Source organism: Populus nigra, chromosome 4 (assembly GCF_951802175.1).
Source record: "Populus nigra chromosome 4, ddPopNigr1.1, whole genome shotgun sequence".
NCBI lineage: Eukaryota > Viridiplantae > Streptophyta > Magnoliopsida > Malpighiales > Salicaceae > Populus > Populus nigra.
The window spans coordinates 15,003,962-15,029,039 of NC_084855.1; the positions used below are offsets into that span (position 1 = coordinate 15,003,962).

The 25,078-nt window shown below is 31.0% G+C and overlaps 2 protein-coding genes and 1 non-coding gene across 4 annotated transcripts; 2 read left to right on the plus strand and 1 right to left on the minus strand.

Annotated features, from left to right (window-relative positions):
* The first annotated feature begins 3,234 nt into the window (after nucleotides 1–3,234).
* On the plus strand, nucleotides 3,235–6,302 carry LOC133692259 (uncharacterized). Of its 2 annotated transcripts, XM_062113070.1 has the most exons (7): nucleotides 3,235–3,604; nucleotides 3,770–3,869; nucleotides 4,026–4,121; nucleotides 4,264–4,316; nucleotides 5,227–5,275; nucleotides 5,698–5,745; nucleotides 5,997–6,302. In XM_062113070.1, exons 1-7 carry the CDS (start codon nucleotides 3,345–3,347, stop codon nucleotides 6,078–6,080), a joined length of 690 nt encoding a protein of 229 aa, XP_061969054.1. In that variant the 5' UTR covers nucleotides 3,235–3,344; the 3' UTR covers nucleotides 6,081–6,302. The 2 variants fall into 2 exon arrangements, with proteins under 2 accessions (XP_061969054.1, XP_061969055.1); XM_062113071.1 differs by lacking the exons at nucleotides 4,264–4,316; nucleotides 5,227–5,275.
* Nucleotides 6,303–7,409: 1,107 nt separating this feature from the next.
* On the minus strand, nucleotides 7,410–10,117 carry LOC133692257 (probable protein phosphatase 2C 49). Its single transcript, XM_062113069.1, has 4 exons — nucleotides 9,755–10,117; nucleotides 9,130–9,330; nucleotides 8,798–9,033; nucleotides 7,410–8,301 (listed from the first exon to the last, which is right to left on the minus strand). Exons 1-4 carry the CDS (start codon nucleotides 9,932–9,934, stop codon nucleotides 7,749–7,751), a joined length of 1,170 nt encoding a protein of 389 aa, XP_061969053.1. The 5' UTR covers nucleotides 9,935–10,117; the 3' UTR covers nucleotides 7,410–7,748.
* Nucleotides 10,118–20,338: 10,221 nt separating this feature from the next.
* On the plus strand, nucleotides 20,339–20,445 carry LOC133693027 (small nucleolar RNA R71). Its single transcript, XR_009842044.1, has one exon. It is a non-coding gene; the product is annotated as a small nucleolar RNA R71 (small nucleolar RNA).
* The last annotated feature ends 4,633 nt before the right edge of the window (nucleotides 20,446–25,078 follow it).

Genomic DNA, 25,078 nt, shown 5'->3' on the forward strand with positions numbered 1-25,078 from the left:
TACCAAGATTTGAAGCCGTGGCCTATCATTTTAGCTTTGATCCTTTGACTTTTAATTCAACCCTTCCTTCCAAAAAAGTATGCAATTGGATGCCAAATTGAGCTTGAAATGGCTCAATTAAGGAGAAAAAAAAAGGGGTTTGAGAACCAGATTGAAAATTAGAAAACATTAACTATTCTAATCCACAATAATTTGTGAGAAAGTGCATAGTAAAAATGCTATAATGAAAATGCCGCATGGCTTAGTTTTTTATATAACATAAAATTATTATATAATACTAAGTTACACTACATACTAGTTTCATATATTCTTAATTAATCATCCTTTTATAAATATAAATTAGCACATCAATTATAAAGTTAGAAACTTAAATTGATTTTTATAATATTTGCAATATAGTATTCTAATGATAACAATAATTATATAAATTTTAAAAAATCAAATAAATAATTTTTATTATTTATTAAGTAAAATTTAGCTAAGTTGGATAATTATTTTTTATATATAGGTTTTATAAAAATACATTAGATGAACCCTCCACCCATATTTGATTCAAGTAAAACTAGATCGAATATTTACCTGATTGTTTTGATCATAGTGAAATCAGATAAAAAATTGATCAAACAGACTGTGTAATATTGATCATTCCTTATTTGTCTATATTAAGCTAGGCAACATCTAAGACTTAACATGATATTTAGAATCAATTTTTTATTATAATTGAATTCAATTATATTATTTAATTTGAATTCAATTGATAAATAAGTTGATTTCATATGTTTGGAAGATATAGAATTCAATTCATTTTGCTTTTATATTACTCTCATCATCTTTATTTTTTTCCTTTAAAAGTCTCTCAAAAGAATTGATGGGTATTTTTGGGAAGTTAATTTTAACATTAATTTATCCTTTTTAGTATAGTAAATTAGAGGGGTTGATTTATAATTTAATTTTATACTATTTTTAGAGATTGAACTTTATTTGGAATAATTAACACTAAAAATGATTTCAAACAAGAGATCTAATTAAAATCTCTTAATTAAATTTAATTCAAAAGGTTTCAAATATGTTGTAAAAGTTAGTATCGTCTAAAATGAATAATGTTAAAATTCTCCTTCAGTTTTTAGATACCCCTACAAATAAAAAAGGAAATTAGATTCATGTATCCTAGTTGCACATAATTCAAATTGTCTAAAAAAATTTAAAGCTTACCCCCAACCTAAAGTACTTGCAAATATTGCTTTTGTCATAGTCTATACATTTTAAGCATGTAAATAAGAAGAAGATTGATGTAGTAGTTGGATGTCTTTATTTCATCTTAATGTGCATGCAAGAATGTAAATTGAAGATTTGAATGCCATGTACTAAAAGACCTATTTTCCCACATTCTTTATTGTTTATATGAATAGTAAAGAATTTTTTTTTTGCAATTATATCCTTCTCTAACCTAATTAGATAAGATTAGACATGAAATTATGGAAAAAAAAATATGAAATTGAAAGATAGAGAACTGAAATGTAAATCATAAAGAAATACATTTCTCACAACAAATTCATAAAAAATTTATTTTGATGCAAAAGTTTATTATATTCGTTTTTTTAGTTTCTAAGCTTGAGAAAGAAGAGAGAAATTCACCTAAAAATACTAAGAAGAGAGAAATCATTAATTGGGCCACTTTATAACATCAACACTCATCGTTCTTAGTGTCAACAAATCTCATTCAATGAGGAGAGTTTGATTGTGATTTTTTAAAACCTTCATCTTGCCTAGAAAAACATATTTGTGTCAAAGGAGAAAACTTTTTTTCTATTTTATTTTGTGTTTTTGAGCTCTTTTTTTTTGGCGTTGGCTTGATAATTTTTCAAAGATTATAAGGATGTTTATCAAGTGTTTTGGGGCCAAAATTGGTGAAAAAAATATTTTAAGCTTTCGAGGGTACATGTGTTTCACACCGACCACTATTAGAAGTTTTCTTTGATGTTTGTGAATTCTTCTCCTTAAGCTTTTTTCAATGATCATGGGATGTCTTCATTAGAGTTTCAATATAACTTCGAGATCTAGTTCTTTCTTTATTTTTTTATATTTTCTCTCTCTTTTATTTTTAAAATTTTCAAACTCTCAAAATCTTGTTTTTCACTCATGCTATCTTTTTAAGACTTTCTAACAAGTGTTATAAAGGAAAAACACCCTTGCTAACTCTAGGGATGACAACTTCATTCAAACTTAAATGGATGCTAGCCAAAATATATGAGTATTTTTTGGATAGTTACCGTACTCGATAGGTAATAGATAAGGTATAGATATTGTCAAACCTAACCCAAACCCAACCCAAACCCAACCCAAAATATATATATTTATATTACATAGATATATTTTCAAAACATTTATATTTTTTTTCAATATGATATGATATATACATATCTTAATATTGACACACACACGTACACACATATATTAACTATTTTATTTTTTATTGAATAATAAGTAATAGTTATGAATATCTATATCCAAAATTGAATAGTTTATAAATATCAAATTTTTTTACTTGATAAAAAATAAAAAAATATCAATATCAATAAAATTAACCGTGTAATACCATGTCCGTCCTAGCTAACTCTTGTGATGTTACTGTAAGACAGATTGGTTTTGTTAATTTATTTAAATTTTAAAGGTGTTTGGGAGTATGGTAATTATTTTTTTTTAAAGTGTTTTCACTCAAAAATATATTTTTATTTTTTAAAATTATTTTTGATATCAATAAATCAAAATAATTTAAAAACATAAAAAAAATCAAATTTTATCCACCCTTTATTAAATTTTGCTCGTACATCAATGCTACCTGGGCCAACAGTTGAAGGCTTCCCCTAACTTTGTGAATTGTGATTGGATGACAACACATTCACAGGCTGGCCCATGATCTATCGGTCTCCAAGAAAAACAGCCGTGGCAGAATATCTTCAGGCCGAGAAATCTAACAAATATGATATATTATTAATTGCTCTTTAGTCCCTGATTCATGAACGTTATTTTATATTACCATTTCATGTTTGAAAATAATTGGATTTACAAAAAATACCCATGTCTGTTATTAAAGCTACTGTCAGAATAGCAAGAATCAAGGGATGACGTGATGAGGTTTATAAAATGAAGGACTACATTATAATTAAGGTCAACATCTAGGGACTAAAGAACAATTCACCCCATAATAAACTCTGTGGATATGGTGTTCGGACAGGCAAATGCACTTCTTCTATCCTTCAGAGTCTGTTTTCTGGTAATAATAAAAACAGCAGCAAAAAAAAAAAGAAAAAAGAATTAACTAAATAAATTCAGCTGATCAGCCAATGATCATGTCTGCTGCTGCCGCAACGGCCATTGCACATTTTTCAACCCCAACTTCTCTCGGCCACAGCCAATTCTCAACCACTAAAAACAAGAGCGCGGCAATCTTATCAAACTCCATTCCCACTTGCAAAATCACATCACCACCACCATCATCATCTATCAGTAAAGTCCAATATGGATATGGTTACTCGAAGAGAAACTCGGTTCTTACTGGGTTCAAGCCCTTTTCTTCTCCAGTCATGGAGTGGCAAGATTGCAAGTAATATACCAACAGTATTTCATTGTACTTTGCTTTTAACTAATTGTTTCCAATTTTGTTGGGCTGTGAAACTGTAGGAATAATTGGGAACTGGAGTATGTTGTTGTTGAAACTTGAAAGTGGTTCTTCAATGATTATTGTGAACACACTGTAGTTTAAATGCAGGGTTAAGATGGAGATTGACGTGCCTGTTGGGGTGGCTTATAATCTTTATTCAGATCGTGAATCAATTCCTCGTTGGATGCCCTTCATTTCATCTGTGCAGGTGTGCAATAATTTTGATGCTTCATTATTTCATCTTGAATCAATAATGTTCATTTTATTGTATAATGATCTAGATAAAATCTTGATCTGTCTTGAACGTGTTATAGCCATAAATGTGTGCATTTAGGATAAGTTGGTGTTTGATTCTATTTAATAGGTACTCAAAGACAAACCCGACCTATCACGGTGGTCACTGAAGTATGAAGCGCTGGGTCAGAATATTGAATACTCTTGGCTTGCTAGAAATATGCAGGTAATGATCCTTTGTATTGTATGGAAACATTTTCACTAATTGTTCATGGACGCATGATGCTTTCGCTACGTTATCAGAGGTGAAATCGAGGTCTCCTTGCTATGTTCCCTTTCATTATTATTCTCTGTTCAACTTGTTGCAGCCAACTCCGAATCAGAAAATTCATTGGAGATCTCTGGAAGGTCTTCCTAACAGGTAACTGCAAAGAGCAGGTAACAAAAGTTCACGATTACCTCGTTATCTCGAAAATCAAGAACACACCTTCTAGCCATTGTATGATTAGTTAATGAGAATATGAGATTTCCTTTGCTAAATTTTCAGCTCAAGATGTCCAAGAATTTATTCCACAGAAATATACTACCATCACAAGATTATGGAAAAGCTCTCGCCTGTTGTATTTGCTGCCTGTGGTTAAAGTAATCTTGTTGATACACTAACGTGACTTGAAATTGAATAACTTGCAGTAAATAGCTAATTATCAAGTGTGTGTGTGTGTGTGTGTATTTCATGAAAAGATAAAAATTCATCTGGGACTAAATTATTGATGAAAACAACATATAGAATCTGCATTGGCGCCATTAATCTTTGTAAATGTCTAGTAGATGCTTAGTGATGCTGAAGCAAGCACTTTTTTTGGGGCTTTCTATTAGGAAACTCTCCCTAATATGGACATAGATTAGTAGATCTAATTCATTGAAGTCGGTTCATCATATCAATTTGCTTTCTCTATTACCTGCTCAGGTCATATATTTTTTCTGGGGATTTGCTTGTATCCGTCTTTCAAATTCTCATTGCTACATGTTGATGATTTTTAGTGCTGTACCTGATGCTGTTAGAAAACACCAATTTCGGCGGGGTTTTCACGAATTTAGCTGGGAAGAATATCTCATGTGCATTGACTATTTGAGTGTCAGATTGCTTGTAAGGAATGTGTGTGATTGTTGACACTGTTGAACTAATCCATGCCCATATAACTTAGGATTCTTGTCATGAAAGAGTTATCATACTGTTTTGTTCATATTTGAATGCCTTGCAAAATGCGATGGCATTTCATTTTCCTTAGCATGATAGCAGAATGTTAATTAACATTTTTCTTACTTCGCAGAGGCATCGTTCGATTTTTTCCTAAAGGTCCTTCATCATGTCTAGTAGAAGTGAGCTCCCATATACAGCATTCAGTTCAATAACTTCAATCTTCATGAATACACCATTCACGGTTATTAATTATCAACTATTATAATCACAGTTCATCACCCTCAGTTTAGTGGATCAATTGGATTGTTAATTTGCTTAAGAGATCTACTAGATAATTCTGATAAGATTGCCATTTCTGCATGGTTTCTAAAACTCGCCAGAGTATGCTTATGTAATTTCACTTCTAAGTAGAACCTTAGAATGAGAAAGAAAAATAAATCTGATAAGATTTCCTCCTTCGTCTCTGACAGTATATGTTCTCATGCTTGGGATAGTAATATGTGGCTCTGTGAGTCTATGACAAGGAAAAGAACATGATGTTTCATTTTTCTTGCAATTAAAACTTAGCTCAGTCCCTTATAATTGTATTTTTCCTTTTCAGCTAACGGTTTCATATGAAGTTCCCGAGCTTTTGGTTCCTGTGGCAACGGTAAGCATTCTTCCTTCCATTTAGATGCTATTTTGTTACTCTGAAAGGAGCACCACATACTTAGCCTGCAAAAAAGTATACAATGAACGGTAACATGCATTTTAAGTGGGTGTGCGGTTGCATGCTTGTGCGTCCGTGCTGCTTGTTTTCAGCCGAGAAGAAGATGGAAAATTGTCTTATTTAAGGACATGTCCTTACACTTGCAATGCAGTGAGGGATTAGTCTGTTTTACTTTATTGTGATTTTTGCAGGCACTGCAACCTTTGCTTGACAGCTTACTCAGAGGGGGTTTGGAAAGGTTTGCGAAACTTGCAAAAAACACTTTGGCTGACTGAAACCTTTGCTCCCAATGGGGTAACTGGAACTCATGTTTAATGATCATCGACAATTTTTTCAGATGGAATATTTTCAGAAACAATATGATTCGCTTTCACTGGCAGCATGGTTCCCTGTAGAAGGGTAAAGTTCTGTTATTAATTTGCCATTGATTGTATTCACAACCTTACTTTGGATGATTGATCAGTTCCACAAATAATGAAAAGTTCGTGTTATAAGCATGAGTTTTCCTTCCGTTGGCAGCACTCCCTAATTTCAATAAGAGCAGGTTATTTAAATAACACTTCTGTTTCTTGCTCTCTTCTTACCCATGTTACTGAACTGCTAAATTTACCACTCTGACGTATGTAAGAACAAAAGAAAAGACAACTTGTAGTCCCATTTTTTATTCTGTACGTTTTCAAAAATAGTTTTAACACACCTGTATTAGCGTTCATTGTAGGGGATCATGGAAAGGTGGCTAACTTAAGACTAACCCTACAGGAACTTTTCATATGATGCTTCTGTTGATTTTGATAGTATCAACAAAAAACTGAATTGGTCAGTTTAATTTCTCTCCCTTGTTTCTTATGCAGCTCTTATCTCCATTATAGCCCTTATATTGCTCTAACCAAAATTCCAAAATTCCGAAATTCTTATCTCCATCAGCACTGGTAGCTTTCCATGTTTATGAACCACTTCCATTTTGATTTAGCTCTTAGCTTTGGGAAACAGTTGTTGATATGAATATAGTGACAGTGACAGCTCTGCTGTGGTTGGAACTTGGAATTCTCGCGGTGATCTTCAGTGTTTCTCGCTCAAACGAGGAAAAAAAAGAAGAGCAAAGTCATTCTGATTCCCTGTTTGAGAGTTTCGAGTCAGGTTATGTCAACGAACGTGTTAAACATCTGAATACTCTCGAGTCTTATCGCTGAAGGATCTGAATACTCTCAAGTCTTATCGCTGAAGGAGTCGTTTGAGAGCCCACAGATGATATCAGCCTTTCTAAGTTTTAACTCGCTTTACTGTGTACGTCTTTCTTTGAAAGCGCCCTTATATTCGATAATTGTATTTTAAAAACATTTATATCAAGGCATCAAAACGAAAATTTATACTCACCAGTCAAAGCTCCTTGGTGGGTAGGTTGGCAGATTAAAATTACAAAGCAAGTTGAATTGAGTATGCTAGCCACTTCATGAATCAAGGGTTCGTAAAAGTGAAACATGGAATTAATGTTTCATTCTAAAATACAAAACAGTTTTTAAACCCATGCATTGGGTACATGTTTAAACAGGGGGGTCTCACAGGAATGCAGAGCACATATAGTAGCTGAAAGGAGAGAGAAAGAATAGACCATAATAAGAAAATTTTATTCGAACTGTACAGATACATATCAAGATTAAAAATGGAATATATCAGACCTGGCAGCTAGGCCAAAACCAATCTATCCATCAAGAACGTATTTTAATAAAGCACACATCTGAATCGATCTCTACACCACCAGCATCCACACCCCCCCCCCCCCCCCCCCCCAGTATGTACATCAACCCATCAACCCATACTCAATGCTTGCTGTTTGAAAATCATCATCTGCAAAACTGCAAGCTGCTTTTTCTATCATGAAACTGAAGAAGCCAAAAACAGCTTGTTTAATCAGCAAGAGAAATTAGAAAATTATTCTATAACATTCAGCGGTTGGCACTGCGTTCCAAATGGTTCCTCAAGCTACACAATGCCTCTGCAGAGAGGCTACACCCTTGTTTCTGTTTAGGTGCACGTGGTGAAGAGAAGCACACAATAAGTGCAGTGAGATTGTCCAATGCTTTACAATCCAAGGCTTCCATGACAAGGTCCTTAGCACACTTCTCAGGGTCATCATGCTGCCGCAGCCCACGGCGGACAAGGCTGACCGCATGCTGACTTGAAATGATTTCCCAAATCCCATCACAACCAATTATGAGAAATTCATCTTCCTCTGTTAGAACAAGGTGCTGGAATTCTGGCTCAGAAATGAGAGGTGAAGGAGAACCCCAAGAGTGTTTAATGTACCAGTCACCAAGTGCTCGGGAAACTGACAGTTCACCATTTAGAAATCCATACTTATCAACATACCCACCCAATTCTTCAACCCGCCTTCGCTCTGATGGATAAATAGGCCTATGGTCTTGGGACATGTCGATTGCCTTTCCTTTACGACATAGAACTGCTCGGCAATCACCAGCATTAGCAACCATTAATAGCCTGGAATATGAAAGCATGATCATGATGCTTGCAATGAAAAAAAATCATTTCCAGGAAATACTGAAAAACTATCAACGTGAAGCACAAAAAAAAAAGGCACTTTGGAAGTTTCTATTTTTTTGAAGTCAACTAGAGTAATGCACTTAAAAGATGATGTAGGAAGGCTGGTATTGAGCCATCTTAACCATTAATGGTAACATGCAATGTGGAGCCAGCACATTGGACATCAAAAGTTAACTCACACGTTTGCAGGTTCAGGTAAAACATCATGTGCGAGGACAAAAACAAGACAACCATAGTTAGCATAACATCATAGACTAGATGTGAAGATTGATATAGAATAGTGGATTTCATAAAACATTTATAATAGACAAACTGAGTGGTGATTGACCAACATCACAGCCACAAATATACCTAAAAACATAACTCCGGCGAGGTAAAACAAAGCATTCACATACACATGGTTATATTATCATGTTCAAGAGCATGGATATACCTTCCAAATACAAGAGCAGTAAGTGCAGTTGTCCCTGAAAAAGTGCTCACACTGCAGTCATTTTCCAAAGCCAGATCAGCCTGGTGAAATGCTTTCCGGAGGGAGTTCTCAACCTCCTTCAAGAATATATTGTCAACTTCAGATGTTTGAGGGAAATTTACATCTTCAAAAAAGATTCTCATTGCATTTCTTCTGATATAAGCTGCTGCGTCCCGTCCTTCATGACCATCGAAAACCTGCAAATAAATTCAATCTCAGTCAGTTATAAATTCCTTCAACCTATCAAATAAATAAATAAATATTCAACAACCATAGGTTTGATCAACAATTACCCCATAGAAAGCACTGGGCTTTGGAAACTTAAAGGCCGAGCCCAATTCAGCAGATAGATCATCTATGCGTATATGCTCATCTTCCATGCATCTTCGATTCCCAATGTCAGCAAAGCTACCAGAACGAATACTAGGAACAAACTCCAGGATGGCGGACTCAATAGTTTCCGCATCTGAAACTTTTTCTGAACATGTAATATCCTGCAAAAAGAGTTGATTTTCCATTAAGTTTTTCACCTACAGCACAACTAATCAAAATCTAAAAATCTTTCAATCATCATTGACAAAATCTATTTTTACAGTTCTCGCCATCAAATGCATAATTAAAATTATTCTTTCAATTAAAATTGCTATATAGCATTGGAAACACCCAGAAGTGAATTTCTATAATTTTTCTATTAATTTTTCTGTACCCTACAAATAAATTAAAAAAAGGCAGAAAAATTCATTCAGATTCAGCTGGACTACAAACAAGACTAAACAACCCATTATGAATATTAAAAAAAAAAAACAGTAATTCAACACACAACCAGTAGAAAATACTCAATTTTAACTAATAAATATTCAAGATTCTCAAACGAAGCAAACCCTAGCAAAAAAGAAAAGGATGATGAAGAAAACTGACCAATTGGGAGGCGGATAGCTCGGCGGAGATCAAATCGGAGACTCGAACTTGACTTAACCTTCTAGGGGAAGAAGAAACAGTAACAACATCTTCATTCTCTTGAGCAGGGCTATTTCCTTCAGCAGCAAAATATTGAACATCCAACACCGGCACGCTCACTACCTCTGATTCAACTACCATATTTCATTCACCGAAAAAATAATGATAATAAAATCAATTAATTTTCTGTTTTCCGAAGATTCCAACTTCAAATCCCTTTCTCTACTCTTCTCTTCTCTTCTCTTCTCTTTCGCTGGTAATAATGATTTTAATTTTTTATTTTCTGAGTGGTCAAATTTTGAAACTTAACTGGCTTCAACAATAGGCATATATATATATATATATATAACTGATTCAGGACTTCTTTATTTTCAAGAGAGCGATGACCGGTGGCTACAGGTTACTTAAGTTCGGTAATTGGACACGTGTGCATTTTTAAACCATGGGATCTTAAGGGACCGTTGTTTTCACACGCTAATCCAGTAGCTTCATTAACACGTGACTGTTATTAGGTTGACGCGTGTCATTGCCGTTACTGTATCGTCCTTCTACGGGGGAGGGGGGTGTAGCGTGCTGAGCGGTCACTGGGGAAAAGAAGTTTTTCTGACTGTTTGTTTGACATTTAGGTAATTTTAACTGTTAGGTTAAAAATAGGTTGTAAAAAATATTTTAATTATAATTGTAAAAAATATATGTTTTATTAAAATTATTATAGGATAGATTTTTTCTTGATAGTTAATCCTTGATGGATAATCAACTTAGAAAAGGATATGAGTCAAGTTATTAAGTCAACTCAACTATATAATATATTTAAAATGATGTAGCATATTAAATTTAAACAAGTTTTCAATTTTAATATATCTTTTAATTAATAAAAAAGTTTGAAAAAATGAATTTTGAATTAAAATGTATGATTTAAATATCTAAAATACAAATTAAACCTAAAGTTTTTAATTATCCAGATTATAACAACCACAATTCATGGTTAAAAAAACACAAACCTTCATTCTTACATGTTTAAGGGAGGAATACTTTTGATTTATAGTTGATCCGATTGAATTTAAACTAGGTTTAGTTTAATTATTCAAATTACTAGAAAATAAGTTTTTTCGAATTAAAATCTTAATCGGATTAATTAGCAGTCCGATAGAGTCATACTTGGAAATCTAATAGATTTCAAATAAAAGGGTAAATTTTAGACGCGGGCGTCCCTGAAATGACAGTGGGAGACGCTTTGGCGCGGCGAGGGAAACACGCGGCGACAGTTTCGTCGCCGTTGACAGGATTAGGGATCCACAAGATAATTCTGGACGGCTAAGATGCATCTGGACTCTTCTGGGGATTGCTAAACGTCATGTTACTTGCCTAAATAATTTTTCTTCTACTTTTCTAATGCTGGCTCAATGGAAGCTCTTTTTTATACATATTAATTTTAATTAATATATTCTTTTTTTTATTTTTAAATTTTATTTTTTAATAATAATAATTAATCTTTTAAATTTTTTTTGTAATCTCATAGTACTTCTATTATAATTTATGCTTTTAGAATTTTTTATTTTATATAGATAAATTGTATTTAAATAATACATTTATAAAAATAAAAATCATTAATACATAACTATCAAAATTAACCTCTAATATAAATAAAAAATTATTTGTAAAATAAAAAATAACCGATGTAGAATATTTATATTTGTATCTAGCTTCTGTTTTTTATAAGAAATATTTGTTTCCCGTTTTAGTTTTTAATTAGCATTAATAACTATTTTTTTATTTATCAATTTATATATTTTTATATTATATTATATTTTTTCAAGGAACCTTTATTCTTTCTTTTCATAAAAGAATTTGTCTGCTTTCCTTTCCCTGAAAACAAAGGCAAATGGCTTCCGGGTAAAAAGCTCCTTTGATTTTCATGGTTGAAATGGAGAAAGTTGTGTGGGGTATGGCAGCTGCTGCTACGATCCATAATTAATTATCATTGAAACATTATCATCAAGGTTTCAATTTGTATCATACCATGTACATTCATCAACATAAAAAAAAAATTGTTATCTAATGGGATTTTTAATTAAATATTTAATTTCATAAATAGTTTAATAGGGGATTAGTAATCTTGATTTTATGAAGGAAAAGGTTTTGAAAGCCAAAGAAAACAAACAAACTTGACAAGGAATTCTTTTCGCTTTGCTTGTGTGATGAAAAGGGATTTTTTTAAATTTATTTTAAAAAAATTTTAGTGTTTAATTACCATTAGATTTTTCAATCAATAAAAAATATTTTTTAATAAAAAAATTGGTTTGATTTTAAGAAAAGTATATTTTTTTTATTTTGAATATAAATAATTTTCAGAATTTGAAAAAAATTCAAAATATTTTATAATTTATTAATTATAATAAATCTGATCTTAAATTTTTTATTGTTATATATTTAGTTTTGAATTATTTTGTTTTAATTTTTTTTTAATTTAATTTTTATATCAATTTTAGTCTTTATTATTTTAATTGTTATTTGTTTTTTTAAATTATTTATTGGTTTTCATCATGATTTTTTATTATTTATTTTATTTGAAATAATTTATAAAAAAATAAAAGAAATTTAATTTTTTAACCTACAGTGTTTTGTACGCTGTATCACGCTCATACATGTAGCTTTGTCTGGCCTCCACAAACACCTAGATGTTTGATCCCACTCCATACAGCACAGCCCACAGCTTACCAAAATAGAAAAAAAAAAAAGGTTGGCGTAAGTGTGTTTATTGCTCCAACTAGCCAAACCACTTATAAACTCTCTTGATTGGTCAACTAAATTGACCTCTTGATGCCAGGTGTCTGATATATGAACTGCAAATTCCATCTCTGTCTCGGACTTGCATCGAGTAACAAAAAATATCTCAGGAGTCATATCAGAAGGTAGGTCACCCTTGTCGAGGCAAAGATTAACAAGTTTTTTTTTCAAAATTTCACTCGTGAACATCCTGGGCAAAAACCACGATAGCGACAACTTGTTTGTGGTTGTTTTCCGTGGTGCTCACGGCCTGATTAGGGTTTCCACCATTGATCATGAGAAAGCTATTTCGTTCTTTATTAATGTCTTTAATCAACAATCTTTTAGGGTTTTGTTTTGTCTGTGACCTAATCTTCTTTACCTAGCAAGCTTTCCATGTCAGACATGGTGGCCATCATCCATCTTCAATTATATTTAATTTTTACTCGTGAGAAATGATGCTAATGAAATATTTTACTTGCCATGTGTAGCATTCATGTGAAAACGTGAAAGAAAAAACCCATTCTCGTCAAACGATGCTCGAATTGTACATGGGATATCAGTATTCACCAGATCATGCATGAATTAGGTCATCTCTGAATCAATCCAGATTAGTAAGCATCCACTGATTTCCTACTGGATATTGATTGCTTCACGTTAGCCTTATAGATCCCAAAACTCACGTTAGCTAGCCCGATGTTTGAAAAAAACGACAGAGATGCTTATCAATGGCTAAAGCAGGCGTGATAATAGAATCATCTTGAGAGATGTGTATAAAAAATTGAGGTGCTCGTTAGGTGAGAAAGAAACAGCTGACTTATTACCGCAGCATGCTTGGAATAGTTTAAGGGTAAATCGTGCAGGGAGAATCTTTAGTCTTTAATTACGCTACCTCGAACATTATGATTATCTTTAATTTTAGGTAGGTGTTTAAGACTGTGATAATTGGATGGAGAATATCATAAATTATATTTAAAAATATAAATTTTTAAATTAAATTAATTTTTTAATATGATATTATAGTTTTGATAACTAAGCAGTTACGAGTTTAAATCTTAACATTTTTATTTATTTGATAAAAATAATAACAAATTAGTAAAAGTCTATCTAAAAATATCCAAAAACAAATTATTTTAAAAAAACTCTAATCACACTTCCATAATCTCTTTCCATGACATCTTTCCACAACAGATAGAAAAACGCACTATAAGAGCAAAAGACAAACTTGAAAGTTGAAAAGACTCAAGGGAAGGAGTGCTGGGAGGGATTTGCGCAAATCAAAACAACAGGAAGAAGAACGGCAGACGCAAGGCCAAGTTTCTCATGTAACAAGGAAGGAATGTGCATCAATATATGGCGACGATTGTGACTTCAATGGAAAATAAATTTGGAGAAATTTCTATTAATGAGTGATTTAATTAATTTATGGTACGAGTGATGCTCTTTTATTTAAAATAATGATGTAATGTTAAAATGGTGGGTTTTGATTGAAATAATGGTTGCGATTGCAAAGAGTTTTTTTTAATATTTTTTATGATCTATTAATTTCAAGTAAATATCTAAGAAATTTCAGCTGTTTCTTCATTTTAATATGTTTGTGCTTGTGATATACATACACACATGTATATTTATTTTGATGGCATGAAAAGTAAATAATGGATATTTAAATATTAATAATAAATTGATAGTTGCAGTATGTATGAGTATTAATTTAGTGTCGGTTGTGGACTTGTGTGTTGGGTTGAAATTGATTACTGTTTAAATAGTATATTGTTTAGATGCTTTCTTTTAGTGACTTTCACTCATTCTCCTTAACCTATTCCCTCTTGGGCTAACATTTTCACATTAGCTCTTTAATCTATATATTCCCTGTTTGTCGTGAGAAAATGTCATATGAGTTCAAAAACTGAAAAAATAATAACTAAAAAAACTAAACTATGAAAAAAACCTATTAAAATTTTGAAAAAAATAGTCGGTTCGGTTTGATTTTGGTTTTATAAGTCTAAAACCAAAAAACCCGAACCGAACTCAAACTGGAAAAAAAAAACCGAGCCAAACCATGTAAATTTATTTTGTGCTTGTGATATATATATATATGCTCAAAATCATGTAAATTTATTTTTATGGCATGAAAAGTAAATTTATGGATATTTAATAATAAATTGATAGTTGCAATTTGTGTAAGTATTAATTTAGGTGTCGGTTGTGGACTTATGTGTTGGGCTGAAATTGACTACTGTATGAATAGTTGTATGAACAATTTATGGTTATTGTTTGGAGTTGTAAGAGAAGTGTCTCTAGCAAGACACGACTCCTTAAGAATTTGCATATATAGCAGGAGCTTTAAATAAGAGATTCGCCTCACTCTTGCCTTTTTATTTATTCAAAATACTTTTGGTAATTGTTAGATTTTTAATGTTTATTTATTTGTGTTTTGTATAATTGCTTGTCATCATAATGCATGCCTATGAGGCAGAAAATTGTGTATAATAATATATATTTGAAGTATTATCATTTGCAACGAATGAAAATATTTGCGCGCGCATGTGATTTGGCAAAAATCAGTATTTAATTATGAATAAAAATATATATAGATAGGTCATAAATTGGCCAAATAAATATAGTGTATGAAGAATATATAAATGTGTTATAAATGAACAAAATAATATTTGAATGTTAAAATATATAGATGAATATCATGAAATAGCATGATGAGTAATTGAGGGTAAAAATTAAATAAATAAGCCATGAATGGACATATAATAGTAGAAAACGAAGAATAATAATATGGATGAATTTTGATTGAGATATTATACGTGAGAAATGATAAGTAATATTGACAAGCTATAAGTAAGATGATGGATATCAAAATAAACAAATAAATGTAAATGGGTTGAAATCAACACTATATGTAAAAAATCGGTTAATTAGAAAAAAATTTATAGACATTCAAATAAGTGGAGCAAAGAATGAATCAAGGTAATGACCCCCCAAATATTAGGGGTTATAATGGACTGATGATATGAATTTTTAAACTAAAATATTATCACAAGTAGATAAGAGTAACATGAAATTCTAAATTATTTTGAACTATAAACTAAAAGTATTATTGGTAATGATTTTATAGAAGTGGTCTAATAAAAATGCAAGTGATGATTGTAATGAAAATCATGGATACATAGGAAATTTAATGAAAAAGTACTTGTTTTATATTATTTTTATCATTGATAAGTGATAAATTGAAATAGATATTTGTATACTAAAAATATTATTTTTGTTCTTATGTGTTCCACGCGTGTTTTTCTATTCATCTAAGGTATCTTGAGATAATATATAAACCTTTAAAAATTAATTTATTTTGGGGAAAAGTTTGTAAAAATCAGTTAAAATTATACAATAAATTATCGTGTATCTATTAAGCCAACAATGATGTATAAATTACAAAAATAATAAAAAGAAAAGATAAATACTTGTTATGAAAATCATGTACTTAAGAAGATGATGTCGTGAATTTATTATCTTGGATTTAGTATTGTATATCTTTATTATGTGATGATAAAAGTAAAAAATAGTAACCTCAAGGCTACCTTATATTAAAAAAAAAATCCATATTTGTCAAGCACATGACAATTAGAAAGGTGAGAATTGCATTTAAAATTTTAGGATGTTACATAAATAGTGTTATAAATATGTAATCTAGGTAATAAGAGATGAGATAACCTGAGTTAATCCATAAAACTCATGGTTTAAGTCATGAAATCAGGATAACCTAATAGAAAAGAAATCGAAGAAAACTACAAAGCCATATGTTTTTTTTTTAATAAATAATGTCGATTAATGAAATCTGAGCAAGAAATAAGCAAAAAAAAAAAGATATTGACTCGTATTAACTTTTTAAATTTGTGATCTGAGTCGTTGGACCGAAAGCATCACACATGCAAAAACAATGAAGATGAAATCAAGAAAAAAAAAATTTATCAAAAGGATCTAAAATAAAAATGACAATTAAAACAATAAGAATGAAAATCAAAATAAAAAATAAATTAGAGAGCAACCCAAAACTTTTGATTTGAGGGTTAAATTGAAAAACATATATCTCCTATTAAAGATAAAAATCAAAAGAATAAGGATCAAATTAAAAAAACAATATACCATAAACCTAGATTAAATGATGAAATTGAAAACCAATAAATTTTTTCAAAAGAGTTAAGGAAAAAAAAATTACAAATCAAAAAAATAAGAATCAAATTGAAAAAATAATAATATATGACAAATTAGATTTGAATGACTAAATTAAAAATAAAAAAACTTTAATAAAAAAAACTAAGAACAAAAATAAAAAAATAAAAAATGAAATTGAAATACTAAAAACAAAAAGAATCAACATGTAATTGTTTTGACGAGAGAAAAAATATCTAAAAAAAGTCCATCACTAGCAGCTTTTTCAATTTTTATATTAGTTAATTAATATAAAAGATCAAATTACCTTTAATTATTATGGAATAACAAAAAAGACTTAGTGAAAAGGAAAAAAAACCCTACTTGCATGAGTTAAGTTTTTTTATTCCAAGGATTAATTTCTCTTTTTCATTGTATTGTTTTTGAAAAAGATTTAAAAACCTTCAGTTTAAAAAAGTTTGATATGGACAATAATGAAGTTATTTTATTATTTATTAAAAATTTTAAAAGTCATATATATCCCTGGACAAGTAATTAATAACTAAAAATTATGAAAAAAAGATCAAACTATCCCAACTCATAGGCCTCTCATTTATTTTTTTTAAATCACAAAAGTAATTGCACTGTAACAATGGATAGTAAATTTAGAGAGTGTATTTTTGCTGGAGAATTTAAAGTTTTTATTAATTATTAATATGTCTCATTTTACTAATTAATAGATGAGACCTAACATAATGAGTAGTCGAGAAAATATATAATGAAAATTCAAACCGGTTTTATAACAACTTTTTAGTTAATGAATTAATTTAGACTTGATGCGAAATTAAAGGAAATCATGTATGATCTAGTCTTAATTTATTCTCAATTCATCCTTTAATGTTTGTTTTTGTTGGAGTTTGAATTTCATTTTTTTTATTTTTCTCTTTATAAAATTGTCTTATTACAATTTAATTTTTACTTTGTTATAAAATAAAATCATTGAGATTTTTTTAAAATATTTATTGAATGTCTTTTCATGATATTAGCAAATATTTGTTTTTATTAATCGTTGTCATTGTTTTTTTATTTTACAATTATGTTATTAGATTAATTAAGTTTATTTAAATATTAAAATTAATAATATAAATTACAAATTAATAATCTAAATTACAATTTTTTTAAAAGATATTATTATCATCTAAATATTTTTGCATTAAAAAATTTACCCTCCTCGGCCTCGGAGATGAATTATTATCACAGTTTTACATGCTTCTTGCTCTGAGTAAAGTGGGCCTATTTGCACCACCCAGCAATTACACACGTCAAACTCCTGCCACTAACTGCATTTAATAAATAAAGATAAAAAAAAAGAAAAAAGTAGGAGAGAGTGGAGGCTCCAACGCCATCACCTCCATCTCCACCAGCAGGACCGACCGATCACCACCATCTCCACCCATTGTCGCCGCGTTCTCGTTTGTTACAAACGCTCATTGGCAGGATTTATGGATGAACGGTAGACATAATGTACTTCATGATGAATTTCTGATGAAGTAAGTGGTGAAGGAAAGAACAAACCCCAAAGTCAATCGACCATTCTACTCTTCATCTTTAAGGGGACCATTCTCTGAGTCATGGTCTCTTCAATTTTCAATTGTTTGCCATCTGACGCGAAGCAGACTCTCACAAGTGGTTTCTGACGGGAAAGGAAACCTCCACGGCAGCCCTTGATCTAAGTTATTGTAAGGCGTTGGGCTTGATAAAGCCCAGTATGGATCCAGCCTAATAAACTAGTGCTGGGCGTGGGTTTTGCTTTTGTAGGCCCACCGCAGAATACCTCTCCAAGTCAAGCCACGTTTAAACTCTGCTCATTCCTATTTAGCTATGATTACATTACAAATCTTTACTTGTAATCATATTTTTAATATAATATATCTGTTGTTAATCATTTTTTTTTATAAAATAAGAGATTGGATTATAAACTTTTATTTAAGATGAATATTGTGTACTTTTATTGAACACAAAATACAAAAAATATACGGATATATCCATTTCATGGCCCTTGGAGTTATTTAAAAATTCATTTTAATACAAAAAATAAATTATGATTCATCTCCACTCTTATTATTTTTCAATCAAGTCATTTTTAAATAAAAAGCCAAATCATGTGATATAACTTATACTTATTTTTTCAAAAAATAAAATACCTTCAGAATTTCAAATAAACACGCATTGATTATATATAATATCTTGTATATATGGTTTTTAAAATATTTTAATTCTATTTATAGTGATTTTATTTTGTTTCATTTAAGTTCTGTTCTTAAATTGAATAAAACAATTATATAAATACTCAACCAGAATATATATATATATATATATATATATATATATATATATATATATATATATATCAAATTATAAATAAATTCGTGTCAAGTAGAGTAGAGATATCACATAGTTAAAGTTTACAATTTAATTATGTGAGGATCTCACGATGCATGTCAAAATTCAAGATCTAAATTTGAGTGTCTATTAAAGGATTCATGCATAAAATGAACACATCGAAAATGCTTTCACCTATTTTTATATTCATATCAATCACTGTAATTTGTTTCCCATTTTCTACCTTAGAAATTAAAATTCATATTAAATTTCAAGAAGCTTGCAATAATGCATTTTATTAGTTGGTCCATTAAATAAAAAGACATAACTTGTTGCGCTGCGACCAATTTTATCCTCCACTGATATATTATATTATGTGGTTTCTCTGTTATATTGCATGCTTCTTTAAGAGTATTTTATTTTAAGAGTATTTTTTATTTATAAATATATTAAAATAACATATATATTTAGTAAGAGGAAGTCAAGGGTTAATTAGTTATAGCTAGAAAACAAATTCTCGGAAGGGACATGAACTTTTCATCATATATGAGTAAAAAAAAATGAATATGTATTGATGGGAGCAAGATAAAATAGGACCAACTAAACCCATAACAACCAAGTCCGCCACGACTTAAAAAGAGAGGGACAAGAAATAATATGGTCATATAGAGAAGAGAGAGAATAGTCTTGGCCTAATTAGGCCTAAAACTCCTAGACCCAGTAAGAAGAGAAGGAAAAAGGATATGGAAAAAGAAGAAAATAAAAAGAAGAGAGAGAAAGGTAGCCCTACCGACCCAATGCTTTAGCCAAATCGAGCTTGATAAAGGATAGGAGGAGGAGAAAAGAAGAAAGGGAGAAGAAAGAGATGAGAGGAGGAAGAGAAACCCTATCATGCCTAAAAGAAAAGAAAGGAAAGGAAGAAGAAAAATAAAGAGAAAGAGAAGAAAAACGCAGTCCAATCAAGCCTACAGAAAGGCTTGATTGATGACAGAATAAGAGAAAGGAGAAAAGAAGGAAAAGAAAAAGGAAAACAAAGGTTAACACGTCAATAATATTTAAGTACGCTCACGTTGTCGTAATCGTTTCTCGCACACCTAAATTTCTATTTTATGAGTTATCAATTGGCGTGCAGCCTCGGGTGTCTTATCTATCAATACCCCTCCACTTGCAGCATCAATGATACTACGGTCAGTAGGCATCAATCCTTCATAAAAATATTGAATGAGTAGCTGATCAAGTATTTGATGATGAGGGCATTGAATGCATAATTGCTCAAATCTTTCCCAATACTCGAAGAGTGTCTCTCCATGAGATTGCCGAATCCCACATATTTCTTTTCTTATGTTGGCAACTTGAAATGCTGGAAAATACATTTCAAGGAAGATCTTCTTCATGCCATTCCAAGTTCCAATTGAACCTGGAAGAATGGAGAAAAGCCATATCTTTGCTGCCCCTTTTAAAGAGAAAGGGAAAGCTTTCAACTTAACCTGTTCTTCATCAACTCCGTTCGGTTTCATGCCAACACAAACTATATGGAACTCCTTGAGATGAGTATGAGGATTTTCTCCTGCAATACCATTAAATGTTGGTAGCAAATGTATAAAACCAGATTTGAGCTCAAAATTTACATTATTGTCGATATTTATGCACAATGGCTGATTTTCCACGTTAGGAGCAATAAGCTCCTTGAGTGTTTGTTGTCGTGCAATAGCCATGGTGTCGAGGCGAGCTTCCTTTCGTAACCTACGTAAAGTTTTTTCTATTTTGAGATCCAACTGCACTTGATTTTGGTTAGTAGAATGGGTTATTGGCATAAATCATCAAGAAAACTCAAAAGAAACCAACCACACAAGAGATCGAAAACAATGCAAATTGTACGAAAATCCAAGGCTAGAAAACTAAAACTGCCTGTAAACCCTAGAAAACAGCAGAATTTGGCCTTGATAGGGTGGGGCTAGTGGTTTAGTCCTGTTCAGAATGTTGTTTCCCTTCAGGAAACAAAAGGCCGATACCTAATTCCACCAAAAATCCGGTTTTGAATAGTACTGCTACCGTAAGTGAACAGTACCGCCGCAAGAAAAAATTCTGTTTTTTTTCAATAATAATAATAATAATAATCACATCAAATAAAAATAACAGTATAAGCATAAGAATCAACTAAAATTACCTCCTCGGCAATGACGCCAAAATTTGTTGCGATGTTGCGGTTGCACAAATTAATTACCCTAACTTAAAACACAACACATAAGATAATATGCAGCAAGTAAGGGGTCAATCCCACAAGAAAGATTTAGTTCAGATTTTTATGCTATACATTATTCAATTGGGGGGTTTTGATTTGTGATAATCTAAACTATGGAAGAAATTAAACTAGCAAACAAAATCAATTGAAACCAAAATTTATCAAGAAAACAAACCTTGGTGGCAAGCACACATCCACCAACAAAAATTAGAACTGATCCTTGAAACGAAACTTCAATTTATATTCTGAATTTTTATCTTTTCTTAACATTGGTTAATTAATGGATCCACCGTATAACTAACTCTAATCAACAAATAATCACAATGTCCGCATTAATGATTTAGTTCAATGGTAGCCCTAAGAACTAGATAAATTGATTGATCTCTTGACAACCAAGCTGTCCGCAGCTTGTGTTTCCTTTGTTTGAGTGTTCTCTCTGAGTTTAATAACGTAGTTTCGCCATAATTATAAAGCTTAGTTGCTTCACAAGTTCATATATCACAACTCCGGTTTTAATATCAAACTTAGCAATAGATTGTTCACAATAATAACTTAAAGTCCGCTCTAGCAATTATCAACAACAATCATAGAAAATATGTATAGGAAAACAATCATACTCATTCATAATATAAACTGAAAATAAAAGGAAGAATAAATCTCATGGTTTTTGAAATCCAAAGGTTTGTTGTGTCCTTGCAACCAAGAAAACGAGCTTAGCCTTGCATATCTATGGAACAACTACTCTTAAAGATAGAAGAAAGCATTATTTCTGATTTGTAGAGAGGAGAGTTTGTGTTTCTTCACATCTGGCTACTGCCTCTTTTTTGCCCTCTTTCCCTTCTCTCTTTTTTTTTATATGCTAAGAAACCCTAGTCCCTATTTTACAAAATAGTCCTCCTTTAAGTTGACAGTTTACATTTAAGTACTTCAATAACTATTTTTCTAAAAAGAAGAAATAGCCTTGCATTAAATCTTCAAGCTTTGACTTAGAGGAGCTAGATTGCTAAAATAAAAACTTGGACGCCAGTTTAGATGTTTCAAAATGTAATTTGGACATGTTCCTTCACGAAACCTGTTTGCTGGAAGAATTCAGCTGTCATCTTTGGAAAATCACATCTCCCTCATATGACATATTTTTTGGATGACATTTTAAGAGTTTATAGGAATTTTAGTTAGGAATCCAACAAAATTAAGTTTGAATCAATTGGACTTTTGTAGCTCCAGATATTGAATTTTTAATGGAAAAAGGTCAACATTGGCAGAATGCGAGATTTGACTTTGAAGGATGTGATTCCCATGATATTTCTCTTTTTATTTTTCTTGCATTAAATTTCTAGAAAGGTATGGATGTTTTATTTTTAGTGCCACTGGAATCACTTCATTTCAACCTCTAGAACTCACGCTCTGCACAAAACATCAACTGAACATCAAATCTGTCAATTACCTCCAATTTACTCATTTTTGCATCTTTCATTCAAAAGTGCCTTCAAAACATAAAACAAAGAATTTCAAGGCATTTTATATATATAACATAGGCAAAACACTAGTTAAATGTGGGTGAAACTATCGAATAATATAGTTGCATCACATGTGTTTGATCCTTGTTTTCCTGAACTTGCAAATTACCGACCAATCTTAAAAGCACAATTAATTAATTTGGATTTTACCAAGTCTCTTTAACACACACACACACACATATTCATGTGTGTGTTGATCATTGTTCATGTTTTTAGCATATTTCTATAAAAAAAGGCCAAAAATGTTTGTACATGTTTTAGCATTTTATAAAATTTTTGTTTTAGCATTTTTACAAAAAAAAAGAAGAAGAAGAAAAGTACAAAAAATATTTTGCATATATATTTAGACTTTATAACAAGTTTATAAAGTTCATTAAGTATTGACCAAAATTAAAAGGTCTATTAAGTCTACACACCTAAAATTCCAAAAATCCAACTTAGATATTCAAAAGTCTATTAAGAAAAATGTTTTGTTATTCACTTTTAATATTTGAGTATATAAACTCATAGAGAGCTAATACTTGAATATTAGAAAGAATAACCCCTTACCATAATTTCCTCAAAACAAAATAAAGATGAAATTATTTTGTTAAGGGTAAAATGAATTTCCTGAAATACTCACCAATTGAAGGTAATTTTCAATCTAATATTTCATAGCACTAAAGTTAGGAATATCTGAGGTACTATAGGACAAATAAACCTTTTTAAGGCATCTTTCATCGACCTTTCCTAGGATTTAGGTTGGATTTCATTGACTCAACATAGGCTCATTGATACATTCATGAACATAACTTGAGTTATGATATGGGATAACCATTTTATAGTTATCAACTTACCAAACAATTAGAAGTGGCAAAAACCAGTAAGACTTTTAGAACAAATAAGTGTTGAAATTTTGACCAGGTTTTAACTCATTATGGTAAACCCATATTCACCCAATAGATAGATCATTAATGGTTTAAACATAACAAGACCTTAGCAATTTAGGACAAGATAGACAATGCAACCTAAGCTACCTCATGTAAGATATTTTAGGGGTGATAATATTTTCCGTTTAGCATAACAAGTCCTTTACCACATATCTTTGAAAATCAGTTAAAGTTCCTAATGACTATAATATTAGGTGATGACTTCTTTTCATAAGACTAGACCCCCCCTCCCCCCCACACACACATAAAAAAGCTCATTTCCTCAAGATTCAGGGAAAGAGGGTGGGTCACCATTATCACAATGAACATTCTCAAATTAGTTATTCTATACGCAACTTTCAAAAGTATATAATTAAAGCATTAGTTAGTCACCATCTCAAGAATGACTATCATCATTGCTCTCTATTATAATATATCCTAGGTAGTCCTAAGAAAAAAAACATACCCTAACACAAGGCGAGATCTATTATCACATGAGCTTTTGAGAATGAATACAACCCCTACCACGTGAAAGGTCCTTCATTTTATAAATGGGTGTTATATATTCGTGTTTCTAAAAATTTTATATTTATAAAAATAAACTTAGATAATTATGATAGGTTTATAGATTAGAGAAATAACGTATAAAATATACAAAGTAACCTAGAGATCGTGCTACAAGATGGTAATGTTATTTGAAAAATTCTTCTAACAATATTTTACGAGTTTTCTTAGGCCCGGTATCATAGTTAGGAGCGCAACTCCATCATTGACTTTAACAACCTTTACTGAATGTTAGAAAGATAATTACATGGTTCTTGGTATGAAAGTAATATATAGCATAATTGTATGGTTAATTAGAACTCCCATGTAACATGTATTAAAGGTGATTCTAGTATATTTTTTTTTCCAGTGATATGTATATATCTATCTCGTAAATAAGTAAGAAGGATATTTGGAAATATTTGTTAACTTTTACTCACAAATATATTTCCTAGCCTAGAAAGATTACCTATGTTGTCCCCCATTGGCTCACCTAATTCTATACTACGACTAGTTAGTCAAATATATTTTAGCACATCCATCACTTCTTGCAAATGGAGAAAGCTTCTTTGAAATTTTCCTTCTTGTTCATCCTTTCAGTTCTTGCTTCTAATGAGTCTGTTTATTTCTCTCTCCATCTCTCTTAGGTTTGTGTGCTATTTTCTTAGCTCATACAGTTTTCTTAAGGATCTTTTAATGAATCTCAAAAACTTACAAAGAACAACAATAGATTTACTTCGATGTTGGCATGTATACATGCAGCTGTGCT